This window comes from Amborella trichopoda, chromosome 3 (assembly GCF_054954075.1).
Source record: "Amborella trichopoda isolate Santa Cruz 75 chromosome 3, AtrichopodaSantaCruz75HAP2 v2.0, whole genome shotgun sequence".
NCBI lineage: Eukaryota > Viridiplantae > Streptophyta > Magnoliopsida > Amborellales > Amborellaceae > Amborella > Amborella trichopoda.
In genome coordinates, this window is record NC_142338.1 from 46680069 (window position 1) to 46700516 (window position 20448).

A 20448-nucleotide genomic window follows, 5' to 3' on the forward strand; every position below is an offset into this window, starting at 1 on the left:
TTTATTTAGAGAGAGTTAGTTTTGGTTGCTCTCAAGGTTCTCCTCTTGAACCGTGGTTTAAGAGGTTTATCTATGGAATAGAGTGGTTTAACAGTGATTTAGCTGTAGAATATAGATGCTTTCTTAATGGACAATGGTTTAACTATCGAATAGATATGAGAGGCGGACAATGGTTCCGATCAGGACACTGGGTCTAAAAAGGTTTACTTGAGATGGTTTCTTCCTGGACAATGGTTTAACTATTGAATAGAGATGAGAGGCGGACAATGGTTCCGATCAGGACATTGGGTCTAAAAAGATTTACTCAACTGGGTTGTGGAATAGAGATGATCTTTTCCTGGCCAATGGTTTAACTGTGGAATAGAGATGAGATGCGGACAATGGCCCCGATCAGGATATTGGGTCTAAAATTGTTTACTCGACTTGGTTTTATCGAGGGTTATAGAGGTAACTCTATGTCCCAAAATATGTAATGTAACTTTCATTGGAAAAGTGGATTTTAGTTTATCGTGCCCGTGGATGTAGCCCTCCTAGGGTGAACCATGTAAATCTTTATGCTCTTGTGGTGTGTGTGTTTTATGCTTTATTTCTCTTATTATGTGCTCTTGCCCATTTTGTTTTTAGCTGGATAAGTACATGATCTTTGTAGGATCCAACTTTGGGATTCTTGTTTCTGCATCGAAGGGGTTATTAAATCCTAACATACCCGACAGGTTTGCTCAATATCTAAATCTTGGACCTGAATACTATTAGGGTCCGGGTCTAGATCTAGGTCTAGGTTTGGTAATATTTTTCAGGTCCGGGTCTAGATCTAGGTCTAGGTTTGGTAATATTTTTCAGGTCCGGGTCTAGGTCTGGTCCGATTGGACCTGACCTAGCCTGCTGCCACCCCTACCTACTTCCTATGTCGATTGAAGTCTATATGAGGCATCCTCTTTACCCTAGGGAAGTAAAGCACACCTCTAAATTTTATCTTGGTATGTAATTCTAGTGTGAGAAATCTTATGATAGTTTCAAATTCAATTTCCATCTCTAGTTATGAAATTAACATTTTAAAAATAAACAATTTAGATAAATGCTACAAGATGTACTATCTTTAAGACGTAAACTTCTTTTTCCTCATATCTACATCTCGGGGCCTAGATAATAAATAAAAGGGTTTTCCAAGGCCCAAACACTCTCCACTCTCGGACTTTTGAGGGGCACTTTACTTAGTATTAGGTCTATAAGGTTTTTCCTTCCATGTCTTTAAGACTTTTAAATATTCATAACAATCAATTTTCCGGTGTCTATTTATCAACTTATCAACCGCAAAGGAAAAAGAAAAAAAAAAATGTCAATTTAATTGTTTTGGGATCTAAAAAAATTGACAATTTTTTTCATTTATACGACTACTAATTAAATTAAAAAACCACCAAACCGCTAAAACTTGGTAGCCACAATTCTCCCCCATACAGCCAAGTACAATTAATGAATCCTTTTCCACACCACTTTTACTCAATGCATCCGCTTCTTGATTACGCACCTGTATAAACGTCACATTTTTAAAACTTGAAATCCTTATTTTCAGAGATAATCGATCTTAGGTTTCATGTAACCTTTTGTTCCCCTGAACACCACTTTATTGCTATAAGTGCGATCTTCTAAGGAATGGGCTCAAGGCTAGGTGAGAGCACCATAACGTGATGTCTTGTGTTTTACTTCTAACACAGATAAGGGATCCCATCCCCACTAAACAACCCAAAAAAAGTGTCACCTTTTCCAATAAGGTGCAGTTTGTATATGGATGCATCCGTAGGTGCAAAGGTAAGGTGCACCTTCAAATTTTGTCATGGTATATAATTTTGATATAAAATGTTCTTAAGATTATCTCAAAATTTATTTTTATATCTAATTATAAAATTCTAAATTTCAAAAATGATTACAATCAAGTAGATCTATAAACATATGAAAATCTTGAATATAGACGGTGTAGATAATATGTTGTAAAATGCACTATTTCTGATACTTAAAATATTTTTATTTGTCATAGTCATACGTCTTGATGTCGAGATGATCAATCAAAGGGTTTTTCAACATTAAAACTACCTTTTTTCGATAGATTTTTGAGGGGCATCCGTAGTTCTACATTATAAGGTAGCATCCTTATATAAACTTTTTCCTTTCCAATAACACTATTCAAATTACATAGATTTGATCTCAATTCAAATTAAGTTAAATATAAATAATTTGGTGGCAGGCCGAGATTTGTGTAGCCAACCCCAATTAATTGAAAAAAAACTTTGACAATGATGATACATAAATTTAATCTCAATTCAGCTTCATTTGCCGTTATAACAACCACATGCTGAGTATATTTTAGTATAATTCTACCACTACGAACTCTAAGCAACCCTCCATCCCAAGGAACTCCCATAAAATTAATTTACATGCTTCTTTCCTTTGGTGGAGCCAAATTCCTCTTATATGCTTAACTTTCATCAGATATTGTTGAAACATCATCAAACCTCTTTTATTTTATTTTTTTTTCCTTTGTTGTTGTTGTTATAAATGAACATCATCCAACCTCTTATATGTTTAACTCTTTCAGATATTCTTGAAACATCGTGGCACTTTTCTTTTTTTTTTGAAAGTGAACATCCTCCAACTTAGATAGTAAATCCAACTTTGAAACTCCCCACCCAAATTGATCCATCTACCACTGAGCCAAAACCTAAATGATAAACAAAGAAATTTTACTTAGGAAAAGGTTAGGCTAGGTTGTATGGGCTTTTGGGGCAAACTCAAAAAGGTTCAAACCTTTGACCTGCATTATCAAAATTGAGGTTTGCAGCTAAGCTGAAGCTTAAGAGATAAAAACAGGCTAGGGCAGTTTGATTGTGCCATTTGGGACAAATTTTAAGAGTTTGAACCCTTCCCTTCCCTAATTGATTTGTCTACCACTGTGCCAAAGCTTGAAGGACAAAAAAAGAAAATACCAAAAAAGGAAATGCTAGATGAGCTCAAATGCGATTTCGGATCGGTGGTTGGGGGGTTGACGCCTCAAGATAACGTCCCGAACTCCATTTCTACCATTATTTAAGAAAAAAAAGAAAAAGGAGGGGGGCTTAATTAACTCGTAAGGACGGGGCAAAATGAAAAGATTTGAATCGTTAATCTCACTTAGGCAAACTGATATATATCTAACACTAAATCAAAATTGAAGGCATAGAATTAAAGCCTTGACCCCCCTCAAGCAACCATATTGAATTGACCCACAAATCCACAATAATTAAGCCAGACAGGTAGGACATATCTTACAGCTTTTGGGATATGGAATCCATAAAAGGAGAAAGCACATATGGATAAAGTTTAGAGTTTTTCAAAATTGTAGGATTTGTTTTGCATCTAAAATTAAGTGTATAGTCTTATCATTTTGGAAATGTTGTCTCTTTCATTAAGTTAAAAGACATACTTTTCTCATGATTTATCTTCTCTCACTTTCTCAGTCTTCTGCTGCGCTCTCTATATGATCCCCATCGTCCTTTTGGGAGACAAGTGGATCCGGAGAAATTTCTAAAAGGAGAGTGGTCCATATGGAGGAATTGTTAGGTGTCCAATCCCACAAAGGTGGGGCATGGTGATAGCAATGTTGTCAGATTAGTTTAAGAGTCTTTTTCGATTTGATGAGGAAAAAGAAGCAATTCCATGTTTCAGTCGATTTGGGGGAACACTTCGGATTTTTTTATAATTTAATATAAATAAATTTTATATATATATATATATATATATATATATATATATATATATATTTATATATATAATAGAAAAAAAAATTATATAGGTATTTCTCTTTTAACTGAAGCAATTCGAGACGGTTTGAATCTGGCCGAAGCGACAACACCACTGTTCTCTTCGCTTCAGTTTAAGCTTAAAATCTGAAGGCTTCAACATAAACAAAACGAATTTTGATAGCATTGGGTGATAATATCCCACCGCATGCATGCTAGAGAGCTCGATCGGTGAGCCCAGCAAAAATGTCCAATCTTTTTTGTGAAAGAGAAGTATAGTGGTTTTGTAAAGAAAATTAAGCTTAGTCAATCGATCGAGAGAGGTTTCCAAATAATTTCTTAAACTTGTTAAGCATGTATCGATTTGGAAACGCACATGGCACTTGCCAGTTTAAAGTTTTGACCCTGACAATTTTATCCGGAGGAATCTTCGTACTGACCCCTAATTTTATTCCAATTTTTTGATGGGAAAAGTTTATAAAAATGTAGAACTACGGATGCACCTCAAAAATCCATTGGAAAAAGTTGTTTAATATTGAAAACTCTCTAATTGATCATCTTGATGTTGAGATGTATGACCATGAAAAAAAAAAGGATTTTGAGTCACAAAAATGGTGCATCTTACAAAACATTATCTAGACTGTCCATTTTCAAGATTTTCATATGTTTATAGATCTACTTGATTTTAATCATTTTTGGAGTTTAAAATTTTATAATTAGATATGAAAATAAATTTTGAGATAAATTTTTACATCAAAATTATACGCTATCATAAAATTTGGAGGTGCGCTTTAAATGGATTGTTTAAGGTTGCAACCTTATGGAAACCACACCCTTTTATGATTGTTCATCCATTTTTTTCTTTTTTCTTTTTTTTTAAGGGAAAAGTTTATATACAGTCCGAGGCTCTAAACAATGAAATTTGAGCTTATCTCAAAAATTTCATTAAAAGAGGTTGTTTTGATATTCAAATATCTTCAAATTGAGTATCTCGACATCAAGAAGCATGGACATGAGAAAAAATAGATTTTAAGTTTTGGAATAGTGTATTTTGTAACACATTTTGGACCGTCAATTTTCAAGATTTTCAAGTTTTCATAGATATGTTGATCTACACTATTTTTGAAGATTTAAACTTTATAAATAAATATAAAAAGATGTTTTAAGGCCATCACAAAGATTTCTAACATTGAAACCACATTTTTTGATAGCATTTGAAGGTAGGCTCTAATTTGATTGTTTAGAGCCTAGGCTCTATACAAACCGTACCCTTCTTTAAATGACATCAAATTTTTTTTTTTTTTTTGACAATATTCCATTATTTTATTAATCAAAAGAAATTACAATGCAATCAAGTAATCAAAACATTTCAAATAACCAAATCTTGCATCACACCTCCTCTCTTAGCTAAAGCATTCGCGATTTCATGTCCATCCCCATAAACATCTTGGAAGGTCACAGTCATATCCCGACTCAACTCCATTACTTCCATGCATTCCGACCTTAACTTTCAAAGAGATCTAGAGACACAATTACACCAACTAAGCACATCTAGGGAATCACATTCTATCACACATCCTTCATGTAAGCCTCTATCTTTTAAAGTTTGAAGCCCCTATAGCACCGCAATCAGTTCCGCTTCATTGGCTGCTTTTATAGTACACGGACTTGTGAAGCAAAAAATACACTGTCCAAGGTGATTCCTTACCACACCTCCAAAGCCAGCTGGCCCCGAATTCCCAAAGGAGCTCCCATCACAATTTAGTTTTATACTTCTTAATCCCGGAGCAATTCAGTTTTATACGTCAAATTTTTGCTAAAAATATCGTCAAGCCCCTTTATCCCTTGGGGTGGTGGCAACACGTCGAGACGGGTCGGGTCTAGGTCAACCCGAGTCTAGTCTGGGTCGACCGGAGTTGGGTCCAAGTCATTTGTACCAGGACCACCAAGTTAGGTCGGGTCCAAGTCCAGAAATAAATAAAAAAATTAAGTAATTTATTTTATAATACATGATCAATATTATTTAATATATAATTTATACTAATACAACATCTACTCTCTCTCATTCACATTCACACATTGAAGTCGTTATTTGGCATAAGTAAAATTATTGATATCACATTTTGGGTAAAAAAGTGAAAATTCACACATTGAAGTCGTTATTTGGCATAAGTAAAATTATTGATATCAATTTTTGGGTAAAAAAGTGAAAAAAGATGGGAGGGAGGAGGGGATGAGGGGGTACAATGATAGTTTTAGAAAAAAATTTAATGCTGCTCTCAAAGATAAAAATTGGGAGGGCCTATCGTGAAAGTTGAATGAAAATCAGGATTGTACAAGACTTTACCTTTTATAAGCAATAAGTGAAAGGAAAATGTTTACATGAGGCATTCACAAAATCGAACCGGAACGGTTAACCAGACATGCACTTGGAAGCGGTTTAATCGGCATAACCGGTAAATCGGCCAATTCAACCGCTCTAACCGGACAAGTCCTGGGTGGTCAAAAAAGTGTTAAAAAAATACAAACAAAAAAATCTACTAAAATATGAAAAGCATATAAATAATGATTAAAAAAAAACACATTCAAATGAAATTGAAAATTAATGAAAAAAAAGAATTTTAACCGATTTTATATTTTTCAATGGCTATTTTTTAAATTTTCTAAAAAAGATGGGAAAATATGAAATTGAGTATTAATGACCAAATTTTTTTTTAATCTTTACTATAATGTAAAGAATATTTAAAATGCATTACAAATCAAATTCGTTATTTTTGAGAATCGATATATATTTTTTGAAATTTTTTTTTTAAATACCGGTTGATCATCCTAACCACCCAAAACTGCCCAATTCCGATCTAACCGGGTGGTTAGCGATTAGATCGGGTAATTTTGTGAACAATGTGAGGCATCAACTTTATATTGTAAAATTAAGGTGCACCTCAAAATATTAAAAAAGGTTGTTTTTGAAAAACCCTCAAATTGATCATCTAAACCTCAAGATGTATAAATATGAAAAAATAAGATTCAAGTCCTAAAAATTGTGCATTTTCTAATATATTGCATAGACTGTTTATGTTAAAGATTTTGAAGTATTTGTAGATATGCTAGATTTGCATCAATTTTGCAGTTTCAGATTTCATATTTAAGGGCGAAAATATTTTTAGGCCATTTTAAGAGTTTTCGGCATCAAAACGGCATCTTCCACGAAGCCTTATTTTGATTGTTTAAGATAGAAGCCTTATATAAGGTGCACCAATATGTAACAGGCACTTCTCCCAAGCTTTTACTCTTTAGTGGATGGCCTTTTTTGGAGGACGATTGTTTACAAATCACTTGGATTTTTTATCCCATTTAAAAGACGATGTGCTCTTGAGGCAGCATTTCTTCCATTCACCCTCTCAGGTAAAACCCAATCAAGAGTATATTTTGGCCCCAATTTTCTGCTTTGCAAATTATTTAACCTAGTGACCCTTAAAAATAAAATAAATAAATAAATAAAAAAGAGAAAGAAAGGAAATACACTTGTTATGTTCATATAGAAAATAAGGTTCTATCCAATTTTTGGACTGTTTGGATCTATGTTCTTAAGGACTCGGAATCCATTCTTTTCAAAAATAAGATTTTGTTGATTCATAGGTGATCCAGTTCACTTGAATTCTTTATCCAAGAACTCAGGTGGATCCCAACTCACTTGAATTCTATTTCTTAAAAATGAAAACCAATTTCTTTTTAAATAATCGTCTAGTAATACGTAGATGGATCTCAAGTAACTCCACTTCTTTGTCTGGTAAATAGTAACTCCACTTCTTTTACTTATATTTCTAAAGGAGAAGTATTTCATGCATGAGGACACAGGCCCCATAACATAAGCTAACACATCAAACATTCATCTTAAATGTAAAAAATGGAAAAAATATATCAAAATGATTAATTTATTTTTTATCTTTATATACACCATGGCTGAGATTCTCAACTCCTAAATTTTTGGAGGGAGGACTCACAAGTTAGTGAGGGCGTGGTTTGCATAAGGTTGCAATTTTAAACAATCAAACTAAGGTGTACTTCAGAATTTTGTCATGAGATGTAATTTTGGTATTGAAAAGCCTTAGGATAGTACGAGAATATATATGTTTATCTCTAATTATAAAATTTTAAATTTAAAAAATAATTCAAATCAAATAGATCTATAAACATATGAAAATCTTGGAAATAGACCGTCCAAATAATGTGCTGCAAGATGTATAATTTTTAAGACTTAAAATCTCATTTGTTTCACCATATCTATATATCTCGATCGAGATGATCAATTATTTTTATTTTATTTTTTTGAACATTAGATGATCAATTAAATGTTTTTCAAACTTCAAAACAACATTTTTTAAAAGATTATAGAGGTGCACCTCAATTCTACATTTTAAGGTGTGAACCTTATTTAAACTCCTTACTTTCTTAAAACCCGTGGGAAATTGCGTGTTACAAAAGTGACATGTTCCCAAGTTTAATAACTTTTTAACGAAAGAGAGAGAAGATTTATTTGTTGATATCATGGGTATTTCTGTCATGTCAAGTGAACTATGGTTTTGTGTAAGGGCAGTTTAGTAAATTATTACATAATTTTGATGGTAAGTACCGCAACAGGAAATTAGGGCAAAATGCATTTCTGTATGAAAGCTAAATCCAGACCGTCTATTTTCAAATGAAACGAAATCCATGGCGTCGATGTCCATACAATTTAGGAGCCTCCTGACCGTCGGATCGTGGTGGTGATACACTAACTGCTCCACAAGGCCAACTGGTGTTGTCATTAGGAATCCCAACGGTACAAACTACAAAACAAAGAAACCGCCATTTTCTTTCAATCCATCTCTCTCTGGTTTTTTGGAGAATTCTTTCACTCTCTCTCTCTCTCTCTGGTTTTTTTGAAGAATTATTTCCCTGAGATCACCAGATTCTTGTAAACCAGAAGCTCCATCTGAAGTCACCTGAACGACTCCATTGACTGATCATCTCTATCTGTCTCTCTCTCTCTCTCATGGCTTTCTTAAAGAACCGCTGTAATGAATTCACCACATTCATGGGCGCGCAAGGCCCTGCATTTTGCCTGTTCGGCCTCTTGCTCTCCATCATCGTTCTCCTTGCCTTCCTCGCCTTCAGTACCCCTTCAAACCACATCTCCCCAAAAGACCCCTGCTCTTCTTCCCTCTTCTCCATGCCCACCACTACCCCTAATGGAGAAACTCTTCCCCCACTAACAACCCAATCTAACCCTGAGGGAAAACCGCTTTCTCCACCCATAAACCACTGTGACCCCAACGGGAACCAACTTTCTTCCCGGTCAAGAGACCATATTGATGATCATAATGGGAAACCACTTTCTTGCACCTCAAGAAACCAGACCGGCCATGACGGAAAACCACTTGCCCCACCAAGAAACGAGAAGATCCCGGCCACTACCACTTTCTGCCTGCCCAAAAACCACTATTACCCAGCCTGGAAACCACCCAACTCAACGGTAAACCGCTTGGAGACTGATAAAATCTTGGATTCCTACTTGCCTTTTAAGAGAGGAGAAAGGAGGGGGAAGAATGGATTTCACAGAATTTTGAGGACGTGTGATATATTTGATGGGAAATGGGTTTCTGATGAGGCGTATCCCTACTACGAGGCAGGATCGTGTCCCTTCCTGGATGACGCCTTTAACTGTGCAAAAAATGGACGGCCAGATTCTTCTTATGAGAAGCTGAGGTGGCAACCAAGAGAGTGTCACATACCCAGGTATCATCCCCCTCTCTCGATTTTGTTGACTTGTGAGTGAAGTCCTTTTTGGGGTTTGTGGGAGATCTTTGCATCATACAGTCACCTGTAATCTTATTGCTCCTCATGTATTTGTCATTTGACACTGTTTTCATGGAAAATTAATAAATGTTGGAAGAAGCATATAATGAAACCATTCTTTTTTTTTTTTTGTAAGATGGTCATGACCATTGAATATGAAATTGGATGGTTGTATTTATTGCATTGATCAAAGCTCAAACTTCAAAAGAAATTTTTAAAAAAATTTGAGGCACACCCAAACTATCATATTTCACGTTATAGATGGTTAGAAGTCTTTGTGACCTCATTATATCAAAAATAAATGAGCTCATTGTAGACAACACCTAAATTCTATGAATTAGAAAACATAATAGGGTTATTTGCTTGACCCACCTCCTTGTTATTTTTGGCTTTACTCGTTTCAATGTATTTCCTAACTATTTCGAAAAACATAGGAAAATTTACGTATTGATAAAAAAATAAACCAGAAAATACAAAAAGATCTATTTATTTCAAAAATTACATGGAGCGTCGATCCCTTGTATTTTTGTATTCCTCTCTTATCAGTTTGATGTTGCCAACATCGGACTGGTTTTATTTAATTTATTTTTTATTTACTCAAATGCAAGGTTGTCCTATGTTTTAGGGCACTTTGATATTGGTATGATGTCGTAATTATCGAACAAGTTGGAAATGCTATGTTTGTGGCGTTAGGTCATAGTGACACCGGTCTGAGATCCCAAGGTTTAAACTGCATGCTGGATTCGGAATTTTCTAACCGATTCGATGTCTTCGACGTTAGACGATCCATTTTAGGGCAGTCCGATAAATTCGGACATCGGTATGCCGTAAAACACCGGACAACCCTACGTTTGAAAAAACCAAAAACTAAACATTTAAAACCAGTCAACTGTTGGTAACATTGGTCTGAAGGACAAATTAGGAAAATAGAAAATTGCAACCTTCCACGTAATTTTTTAGAAAATAAGGATCTTTCCATATTTTACCCTTTAGTGTCCGTGTATAATTTTTCCATTTTATAAATTAGAGAAGTTTTAAAATTGTCCAACCCGTGCTCTCTCTCATTCTTGTTGACTTGGTTTTATTTGCAGGTTGGATGGGTTGGAGATGCTTGAGAGACTGAGAGGAAAGCGTCTGGTGTATGTTGGGGACTCACTGAATAGGAACATGTGGGAATCCATGGTCTGTATATTGAGGGCTGCTTTACCTGATAAGACCAGGGTTTTTGAGATTTCTGGGAAGCAGCAGTTCAAAACTGAAGGTTTTTATGCCTTCAGGTTTGCTGTAAGTCTCTCTCTCTCATCAGGGCATTATGGTAAATTCCACTCATGGTAATCTTTAAAGACATTGTGTGTAATTTCTATAGCAAATTTTGTTACATTATTTACCATATATATTCCACTCATGGTAATCTTTAAAGACATTGTGTGTAATTTCTATAGCAAATTTTGTTACATTATTTACCATATATATATATATATATATATGAAATGAAGGTGGTTTTATAGAGAATGTGCACAACAAATTTATTGAGAAGAGTTAACAGTAATACGTTGAGTTATTTTGGTTTCAACGATGAGATGATGAAAATAACCTCGTCTTGGAGAAACAGGATTACAACTGCACGGTGGAGTTCTTTCGAGCCCCATTCCTGGTCCGAGAATGGAAGACCCCCGATCCTGGTAGTGGGGCACGTAGGGAGACCCTGAGACTCGATGTCATTGAGAGGTCTTCATCAAAGTACATAGACGCTGATATGATCATCTTCAACACCGGCCATTGGTGGACTCATGATAAAACCTCTAAAGGGTATCTCTCTCTCTCTGGGTTTTCGATAAACTCTATTTCTCATGAGCAGAATTACATACGTTAATAGGTGAGTCTGATCAATTTATAAACTCTAGTCCACAAACTTTCACCATAAACAGGTAACTAGTGAAGTCTGATCTAGTTAAAATTAGTCTAACCACTTGTCAAATCCGTTGGCCTAATTTAAGAAAAATTAAAAATAAAAAAATATAGTGTTAAAGATATAATATATTAAAAAATTTACCAACCTTATTTAGCCCAATCATGACTGATCAAGACCAGTTAGATTTTAATCAGTTTTCAACTAAACTCTTTTTTGTCTTGGATTAAAACTAGCTAAGGCAACAGCTGAACTAGCTAGTCCTTGAGATTTTGACAGCTACGTTCATGTGAGATATATATATATATATATATATATATATATATATATATATATATATATATATATATATATACCTTTAAATGGTTGGGTTGTTGGATGCTTAATGATATTTACCAATCTTATTTTACTTTTGTTCCTTATTGTAAATGAAAGAAGACATTTACCTTTTCTGTTACCTTAAGGCTTGTATTTTGTCAGGAAGGATTATTACCAGGAAGGGAACCATGTGTACAGCGAACTGAAGGTGGCAGAGGCATTCCGAAGGGCTCTCCGAACATGGGCCGAATGGGTCGACATCAACATTGACCCCAACAGAACCAAACTCTTTTTTCGAGGTTATTCGGCATCACACTTCCGGTGAGTATGATACTTAAAAGACTCTCTCAATGCAGGCTGTACAATCCAAATTTCAAGCATCTAAAGTATCCAATTTATGTTTGTTTCATGATTTATATCTCAAATCATCAAACATCAGAAAAATGGAGAATATGGTACTTTAGACTGCTTACGGCCAATTCCTCATTCCAGGAGGAAAACAACGCAACAACCCTCTGAATCTGATTCGTATCAATGATGTTTCAAACCATGATCTGAATTGATTGTTCAATGAAGACCTGTATTTGTCTATGAGGTGCAGCAAATGCATGGAGGGATCATGCAGACACACTGATCCCTATAGGGTTGTCCTCGCCTGGTCATATAGCTTAACCAACGTTACCAACTCCAAATATGGGTGATGGACAGTGGAGATCAGCATGTCCGTGATTCGTGCATGCTCGCAATGGTGCATGCCAAATACCGTCCCATTCTATAATTTTCTTAGGGGCATATACAGACTAATCCCACAAGAGTAAAAAACTTTTTGGCTTTTAATAGAATTCCCATGAAAATTAAGGACAAGTACGCTGTAAATCTGTGTGCGATGTTGTGGTATCTCCGCAATCTGCTCAATTGATGTACAAAAGTAGCATACACCAATGGTGTATTCTATAGTAGGTAAATAAACATACCTTCAAAATGGTCATGAAATGCATGTTGAATAGCTAAAAGTGTAAAGTTGTCGTGAACCAAACTCAAATTCAAAGTTTCAATCCCTTTCAAGACAAAATAAGTTCCAAGTTTAGTCTTAATTTATGTTTTCTTCATTTTAGGGGAGGGAGGTGGAATTCAGGTGGAAGCTGCAGAAATGAAACTGTGCCAATAAGCAATGAGTCCCACCTGATGCCATACCCTGCAAAGATGAGCATCCTCGAATCGGTGCTTTCAAGCATGCAGACTAAGGTTTTATACCTTAACATCACAAGGATGACAGACTACAGGAAAGATGGCCACCCCTCTGTTTTCAGGAACCCAATAACAGGGAATCAGCAGTTCACAAATAAGGCTCAAGATTGCAGTCATTGGTGCCTCCCAGGGGTTCCGGATGCTTGGAATGAGCTCCTCTATGCCACCCTACTGATTTCAGGCAGGGGCACTTGGGGGAAAAAGAAGAATCAACATTGAGGCTCTCTCTCTCATGCAGCTCCATCTCACTGACTCTATTATGCAGCACATTTAGTTCCATCTCTCTCTCTCTCTCTCTCTCTCTCTCTCTCTCTCATTCATGCAGCTCCATTTCATTGACTCTCTCTAACATGCAGCACATTTAGTTGCAGCTCTCTCTCATATGCAACAGTGCAGCTCTAGTTTGTTGCAGCTTACACACCCCTGCAACTGCATTTGACTGTAGCTTTGTCTCTCCAGGCTTAGGGAGACAACAATCAATATTGTAGTTCACCCCCTCCTTCATGCAAACAACTCTTTGCTCTCTTCTCTCTCTCTCTCTCTCTCTCTCTCACACACACACACACACACATTACTTCACCCCCCTGCAAACAACTCTTAGCTGTGTCTCTCTCTTCCCCCCGGCCCTTTCTTCTTCTGAAAATTCATTTTGTATACCTTGTGCATAAATACATTGTTACATTTTTCCTCAATACTCCATTGTAAATCATCAGCGCAATGTTTTACCATACATTAAAAGAAAATAACAAAATGAATGATCCAGAATATGTCACAGTTTTGTTTCTTCCTAATCACATTTGTTGCAAGTCCAGGAAATTTTTCCTTCTTATTTGAGATCAGATTGTGTGTTAGACAAAAGCATCAAATATTTTTTGCACACTTTCATCAAAGTCAAATAGCATATGTAAAAGAATAATCCCAAAGATTTAGGAAAACAAACAATCCAATGAAAAATAATAGAAAAATAACAATGTGTTAGCACTAACCAAGAAACCGACCTACATGTTCAGCAACAGTTTGGGCGAGGGCATCTACTTCTTGTTGGGTGGATGCCTCTGCATACACGCGTACAACATCTTCTGTGCCAGAGGGCCGAACAAATGCTCGGCCTCGAGAATACTTGGCTGCATCAAAAATTGAACTTGAAAATAGTGAAGAGAGGGAATTACCCAAGAAATTACATAAAGAATGCATCCCTAGTTACATACTACTTGCTCTCTCTCTCTCTCTCTCTCTCTCTCTCTCTCTCTCTCTCACACACACACACACACACACAGACACACACACATGTGTGTATGTGTATGACACAAGTGGACATTCAATTAAACCCAGGTTTTCTAATTAGTGTGTAAATCTTCTTACCAACTTCTAAGTTGATTGCCTCCTGAAGACCCAGAGGCCTTAAAACGCTGGTTTCTGCATTTGTGGTAACTACGGCAGTTCTATCTACAACTTTTACCTGAAGGTTTATGGAAAAACCAAAGAATTATTATAACTCTGGTAATTCATGAAACCCTGCATATCAATCAAAATATGACTCAAATACTTCACTAAAAAAAAACCACATAATTCGGAAATTTTATAACTGACTAGATCATCTTGCAGTAATTGATCAGAATATAGTCCGGGAAACAAATTAACACGCCACAGCAGTGCATTAATTGAACAAATTAATATCCCCAAAGCAAAAAGAAGGAAAAAGAGTTTTTTATTGTAAAATCGTAAAAGAAAGTTCTGAATCAAACTCAAAAAACAAGTTTAGAAACTTTAGAACCAGTGACACAACAGAATCTAGAGTTTTAGATAACCCCACTAAGCTCTAGAACCTAGTTTGATAAACAAATAATGCTGAGGCATCAAGTCTTTTGCAAGACCACCATGGAGTTAACAGTTATAGAAGGCCTATTTAGGAGTGGAATTCTATCAACACAGGAGAGTTCAAGAGAGTTCCACTTTGATTTTTGCACTTGGGGTATGGAATGTGGAACTATGACTACGCTCATCACCCTTGTTCCAAAGGAACGGAAAGTTGTAGCTGTTAGACTACAACAGTCTGGTTGGGAGTTTCCATGAGCCCCTGATAAAGTTCTATATTTTTCGTTCCATGAGGCATTGGGGTTTGTAATTCCTGGTTTTTTGTTTTGAAAGTGTTAACTGTTGAGAGTGCTATTGTGGTCCATAAGAATCTCCATTCTAGACGACATGAAGAAATTCCAGGTGTCAATTGCTAGGACAAACCTTGAAAGAAAATGGAGGTGTGGCACAGTCTCCTAGTACTTAAGGGTATGGGAAGGAGCTCACCCCCTGAAATAGCTGGTCGAGTACTAACAAGGGCATACATTGGAGGGATAACGTATGAAGAACAAGAAAAAGAAAACAATATTCAAATAAAAAGTTAAAAATAATAATCAATTCTCATCTACATTAGGGTAACAACTAACCTTCACTTGCCTACTGGGAAGATCTTGATAAAGGCTTTTCCACCTTTGAATTGACCATCCCATATAGCGGAGAACAACCTCCACCAAAATCAAGCCACTCAAAGAATCACCGGTAGCTTGATTGATCAAATTACTTGCAGCCAACAACCTCTGAGCGGCTTTTTGCATCTCTGAACCTAAAGTCAAAAAAAAATATAAGAAGGAAGCACCAATTAGATTTATTTTCTATAGAAACAATTCACAAACGCATGCTAACCTGCAGCTAAGTCCTGAATCTTAGCCTCCAACCATTTAAGGAACTTCTCCGAAAACAGAATAGTTCCATGACCATTTGCCTCAAAATAGATTCCTATATCATATTCTGCAGCCTTCTCATGAAGGTATTTCACTCCGGTAGGAGTAAAAACAACTTCCATGCCGAGTTCTTTTAGATAATCTGTTGATGCCCCATTAGCATATGCAGTTTGTACAATGCCTAGTTTAACTGGATAATCATATTCAGAGGTACCCATTTTCTCCTTGTTATCCAGAATCCTTAACTGCTCATTGATAAATAAAGCTAAAAGTGACAATATTTTATCTCCATCAATAAGATCTATGCTTTTGGATCCTTCTGATGGGAAAAGGAAATAAACAAGCCTATCTGCATCCCCATCCAAACTCGCACACCTGAGAAACTAAAACCAATAAAATAGTAAGTACCTTCTCAATCAGCACAGTTACTTTTTCTTTAAAACTGGAGCCTTTTGAAGCTAATTCGCAAGGTGACTCCCTTTAGGAAACAAGAATTTTGCTTTAAAACAGATACCAGGTGGGTAATGCTCAACAATTGGGGTTTTTCCCTGGAAAAAAAAATAATAACGAGATTTCAAATGGGAATCATGAAATAGAGTAATCAACCTTAACCCAACATCATTTGGGCCAAAACCCAAGGGCACTACCCTCTCTTTCTGCACATAGTCAGCACCAACTCGTTCATTAAGATTTCCTTCTCCTTCCTTGCCTGTATTTCTAACATGAATATCTAAATCCTTCAGCAATTTCTTCAATCCTTCAAGCTTCTCTCCACCGACACCATTTGCTCCATCCACAAGCAGTTTTGCATCAAAAGGCTCAGGGCTTGTTCCTCTGGGTATCAGTTCCATTAAGTTTCTGCAATCATCATCAGTTAATTTTTTTTTTTTTGGGTATACATGTAGCAGCAAAGGAGAATAAAGACCTCAACCTAGGAATAAGGTCCATATTGATCAACTTATATTCTTTGTTAATGAAGCCCTTCCCAGTAAAATAAATTGCAAGATTGCTAGATAAGTCATAGGGCACATAAGTACAGTACTAAGAACTTTCTCCACTCCATAATCAAGGACAGCATGGAACACTAATGGACATACCTGAAAGAATTGGAAATTTGTGAGAAGTAATCGAATTCAGTAACCCTTAAGCCTCTATTTCTATTTTGGACCATCCAATGAAGTTGTGGGGTTGTTAAAATGCCCATGTCAGTCGCAACCACGTCAATCACAGATCTGACCCCCTTCAATCAAATGAATGAAGTTACACTATATAGCATTCAAAGATGAAAACATAAGAGATCAAAAATTATTTAAAAAAAAAAAAACATAAAACCATAAAGCTTAGGGACAAAAAGAAAACACAAAGCATCTTTTCCATGGAATATCTAGATTCTAGAGAATAATAATTGCCTGTGATGAGAAATAGGAAACGGTGGGGGAGATATAGACACATGTTTATTATACCATACAGTCATACTTTATTTTCTAAAGGAGAAAATGATCTTTTAGGCATAAAGAACTTTAAAGGAAGAAGAAAATACAGAGATAAAAGGCATACTTGTTTTGCAGCTTCCATGAGAGCCTCACCACTAGGCCTTGTGTCTCTTCCTAAGAGAACCTCTCCAGACTGTGACCCTCCAAAAGGGATATTCTCCTTCTTTGCAAAGTCAGCTATTAACTGTTACCAAAAGACGAAATCGTAAATAAAAAATAAAAAACTGCATTGTTAAATCGTTATATGTAATAATTAACCCAAGTAAAGTTTTGTGCAGTCACAGCTCTTTTTTTAAAAAAAAAAACCCTACCTTCATTTCTTAAACAATAGAAGAAATGTAACCAATTCATTAATTGAATTGATTAATGGTGTGAACTGACAAAGTAATAAATACACATAGGAAGAAACCAAGTATAAGAAATGTCACAAAGATCGCAATGGGAAAAAGGATATAGGCAAAATGTAGACAATTGAACAAGCTAAGGCCCCATTTGGTAATTGAGAAAGCTGTTTTCCTAGAGAATCCCTGCGAAACTAAAAGTCTGATAAAAAGTGAAGAGTAGAAAACTTGTCTCAGAACCCCTATTGGGTAACCTGTCTGTGAAAACCGAAGAAAGCTTGGGCTAGTGCTTGGGCAAAGAGAGATTAAGTGGGGATAGAGATCGTGTGGTTAGAGAAATAAAAGGGCGGAAGGGAGGTCTCACCCCCCCCTTCTCTTCTTCCTGATAAATCAGTGCTGCGGTTTACCCCAAAATTGGGACAAGCATGGAAACACAGAGAAATGTAGGGCTCCGCATTTCCACGCTTTTCCCCGTTCCCGAACAAGGGAAAAAGTGGTAATTGAGAAAACAGGTCATTTTCTCAGTTTCTTATTTTCTCAGATACTAAACGGGGCCTAAATGAAGCAAAACTTCAAATTTAACTGCAAAGTTAAATCCAAGGGTTGCATTTACACAGCATGGAAATTAAAATCTAAACAAATTGATCAATGAACATCAAAGAACAGCATGCTTTGCATGATGAATTAGGAAAAGCAGGCTCGTGGGCTAAAGTAAACAGGACATCCATTTAAAGTTTAAAAAAAGTTTACAAAATTAACTGATCCAGTTATTCTAGAGCAAGACCAGAAGATCCACCAAGGTGTCGAAATGTGGCTGTGTCCACTCAGACAAGTAAACTTCAGACTATTTTCTCAGACTCTTAGGTACAAACTCGGTAATATAAAAAACACAAAAACATAAAAATTATATTATTTTGCTAAATCAATGTATCTATATATAGTTTTGATTTTTTTGTGATAACTTCTTATCATAAGTTATATACTCTTTTATTTTCCCCCTTTTTGGACTTTTTCTGAATTGTATGCTATAACTCATTTTTTCCAAATTCTGCCTTTTATATATTTTTTCCTTGTTTTTTGGACTTCTAATGTCCTTTAGAGTTTTGTTTGCATTTTACACTTTTTTTTTTATTTCTAACAATACTTTTTTATTATTTAGCCCTTTTATGGGGTGGTACACACCGGAGTTGCTCGGCTCAGGCAGAGGCCCTAGTCCCAAGCCTGAGGACTGATTGAACCTTCGAATAAACATAAGAGCAAACTACTAAGAAAATGGACTGACGAATTATGAAGAAGCACAAATTCTATTAATCTACACATCCAAAACAGAGTATTTAATGAACAGCATAAGACTTGAATGCTTACATAATAACAGATGAATCAATCAATAGTCTAAATTCACAGGTAATCTCCCCTAGTTCCCTAACTTTACAGAGAATATTAGAAAACTCCCTTAAATTTCAGAGGAAATTTTGACCCAAAAAAAAAAAAAAATCACGACTGATAATAACAAGGGGGAAAAGAAATCTAAAACCAAACCATGCAAATAACTTAAGAGAAAATTACAGATTCCCAACCTCTATCAAATCCTTAGAATTTGAGGCATTTGCTAAGTCATTAGCAAAGGGTTCCCAATCCTGAGTCATCATACCACCATGAAAGTCTGCAATCTTCACACCATTATCAGAAACATGATTATGAGAAGCTGTGATCATCAAACCGATCAGTGAACCAGTCTTCAGAGATCTCATGGCGGCCAAAATCCCTGACCTAAAAACAGTTGAAGAGAGAATGGAGCTCTCTGCTCTGAAACCAGCAGTTCCATACGAAAACTTCACCCCTAAAATCCCCCAAAACGTTAGAAAACAAGAGAAAATTTGAGAAATAGAAGGAAACTGTATGAATGAGGAAGATTTGATAAGAAATGATGGAAGATGGGGCTATAATTTGTAGAAGTAAACGATGAAAACGCAGGTTAGGGTTCGCGTGATCTAACCAAGAGGTGGTGGAAAAAGAGAAGCTGACTTGATGAGAATGGCTCTCTGTCGATCCTCCATTGTCAGGTGTTGTTGTTGCTTTGGTTAGAAATCCAGCTGTCCAGATTCTCAAATGGAAATACCCTGCAAAGAGAGAGAAAAAATGGAGAGACACAGTCCCTGTTTGCTATCTGCGAAAACTAATTTCCTGGAGAATCTCTGGGAAATTGGGAGCATGAGAAAATGGTGGAAGAAGAAAACGGTGGCTGGAAGTCGGGAACCTTGTTTGGTAACACATGTATACGACAACTGGGAAAGGAAATCTGCTGGTGGCAATTTCCCTTATTTGCTAACCTGAAGAAGTGGAAACACTGATTTAGCCATTAATTACGAACCTCATTGATTTGATGTCGAAATTTATCATTTGAGTTTTTAGTTATGACCAATGGTTTAAAAACCGGATCGGGCTTTTCAAAAATCGATCCGGATCGGCGAATCGGCGATCCTGATCGGCGAATCGGTAATCCGGATCGAAATCGGGTGAATCGGTCAGAATAAAGCTTCAAAAAAATCTGAAAAAATTATTAAAATTCATTATAAATATTGGTTTTTAGGAATTCAATAAAAAATGAGGGTACTCCATTAAGAATTTTCATGTTTTTGAATGAATATGCGAATATTGATATGTTCTTTCCCTGCATGAACCGCCATTCAGCATTTAATTTACAGTATTTCGTGCTCATCCCTACACTGTTGCTGTTGGGACTCGATATGTGAATAATATGGCTGGGATAAGGTGGCCTCAGAATCATCATCTCTA

General features: G+C 36.0%; 2 protein-coding genes across 3 annotated transcripts; one reads left to right on the plus strand and one right to left on the minus strand.

Annotated features, from left to right (window-relative positions):
* The first annotated feature begins 8333 nt into the window (after positions 1 to 8333).
* On the plus strand, positions 8334 to 13606 carry LOC18443886 (protein trichome birefringence-like 4). Its single transcript, XM_006854067.3, has 5 exons — positions 8334 to 9548; positions 10700 to 10892; positions 11221 to 11417; positions 11998 to 12156; positions 12951 to 13606. The coding sequence occupies exons 1-5, from the start codon at positions 8806 to 8808 to the stop codon at positions 13300 to 13302; spliced, it is 1644 nt and encodes a 547-aa protein (XP_006854129.3). The 5' UTR covers positions 8334 to 8805; the 3' UTR covers positions 13303 to 13606.
* A 273-nt stretch (positions 13607 to 13879) lies between these two features.
* Positions 13880 to 19985, minus strand: DRT101 (phosphoglucosamine mutase-like protein). Of its 2 annotated transcripts, none has more exons than XR_016051348.1 (9): positions 19649 to 19985; positions 19230 to 19492; positions 17376 to 17495; positions 16916 to 17058; positions 16425 to 16676; positions 15781 to 16201; positions 15525 to 15700; positions 14446 to 14542; positions 13880 to 14207 (listed from the first exon to the last, which is right to left on the minus strand). XR_016051348.1 is itself a non-coding variant. In XM_006854066.4 (9 exons), exons 1-9 carry the CDS (start codon positions 19707 to 19709, stop codon positions 14065 to 14067), a joined length of 1668 nt encoding a protein of 555 aa, XP_006854128.1. In that variant the 5' UTR covers positions 19710 to 19985; the 3' UTR covers positions 13880 to 14064. The 2 variants fall into 2 exon arrangements, 1 of the variants encoding a protein (XP_006854128.1); XM_006854066.4 differs by having other exon boundaries at positions 15781 to 16193.
* Between the last annotated feature and the right edge of the window lie 463 nt (positions 19986 to 20448).

What these genes read in the sequence shown, in the direction of transcription:
- LOC18443886 (XM_006854067.3), top strand. Translation starts at nt 8,806, where the DNA reads ATGGCTTTCTTAAAGAACCGCTGTAATGAATTCACCACATTCATGGGC. An exon ending in TTTATGCCTTCAGGTTTGCT is followed by an intron (nt 10,893 to 11,220) that starts GTAAGTCTCTCT and finishes TTGGAGAAACAG; the next exon opens with GATTACAACTGCACGGTGGA. An exon ending in TATTCGGCATCACACTTCCG is followed by an intron (nt 12,157 to 12,950) that starts GTGAGTATGATA and finishes TCTTCATTTTAG; the next exon opens with GGGAGGGAGGTGGAATTCAG.
- DRT101 (XM_006854066.4), bottom strand. Translation starts at nt 19,709, where the DNA reads ATGGAGGATCGACAGAGAGCCATTCTCATCAAGTCAGCTTCTCTTTTT. An exon ending in ATTCTAAGGATTTGATAGAG is followed by an intron (nt 17,496 to 19,229) that starts GTTGGGAATCTG and finishes TTTTGGTAACAG; the next exon opens with TTAATAGCTGACTTTGCAAA. An exon ending in CCAAATGATGTTGGGTTAAG is followed by an intron (nt 16,194 to 16,424) that starts GTTGATTACTCT and finishes TTAGTTTCTCAG; the next exon opens with GTGTGCGAGTTTGGATGGGG.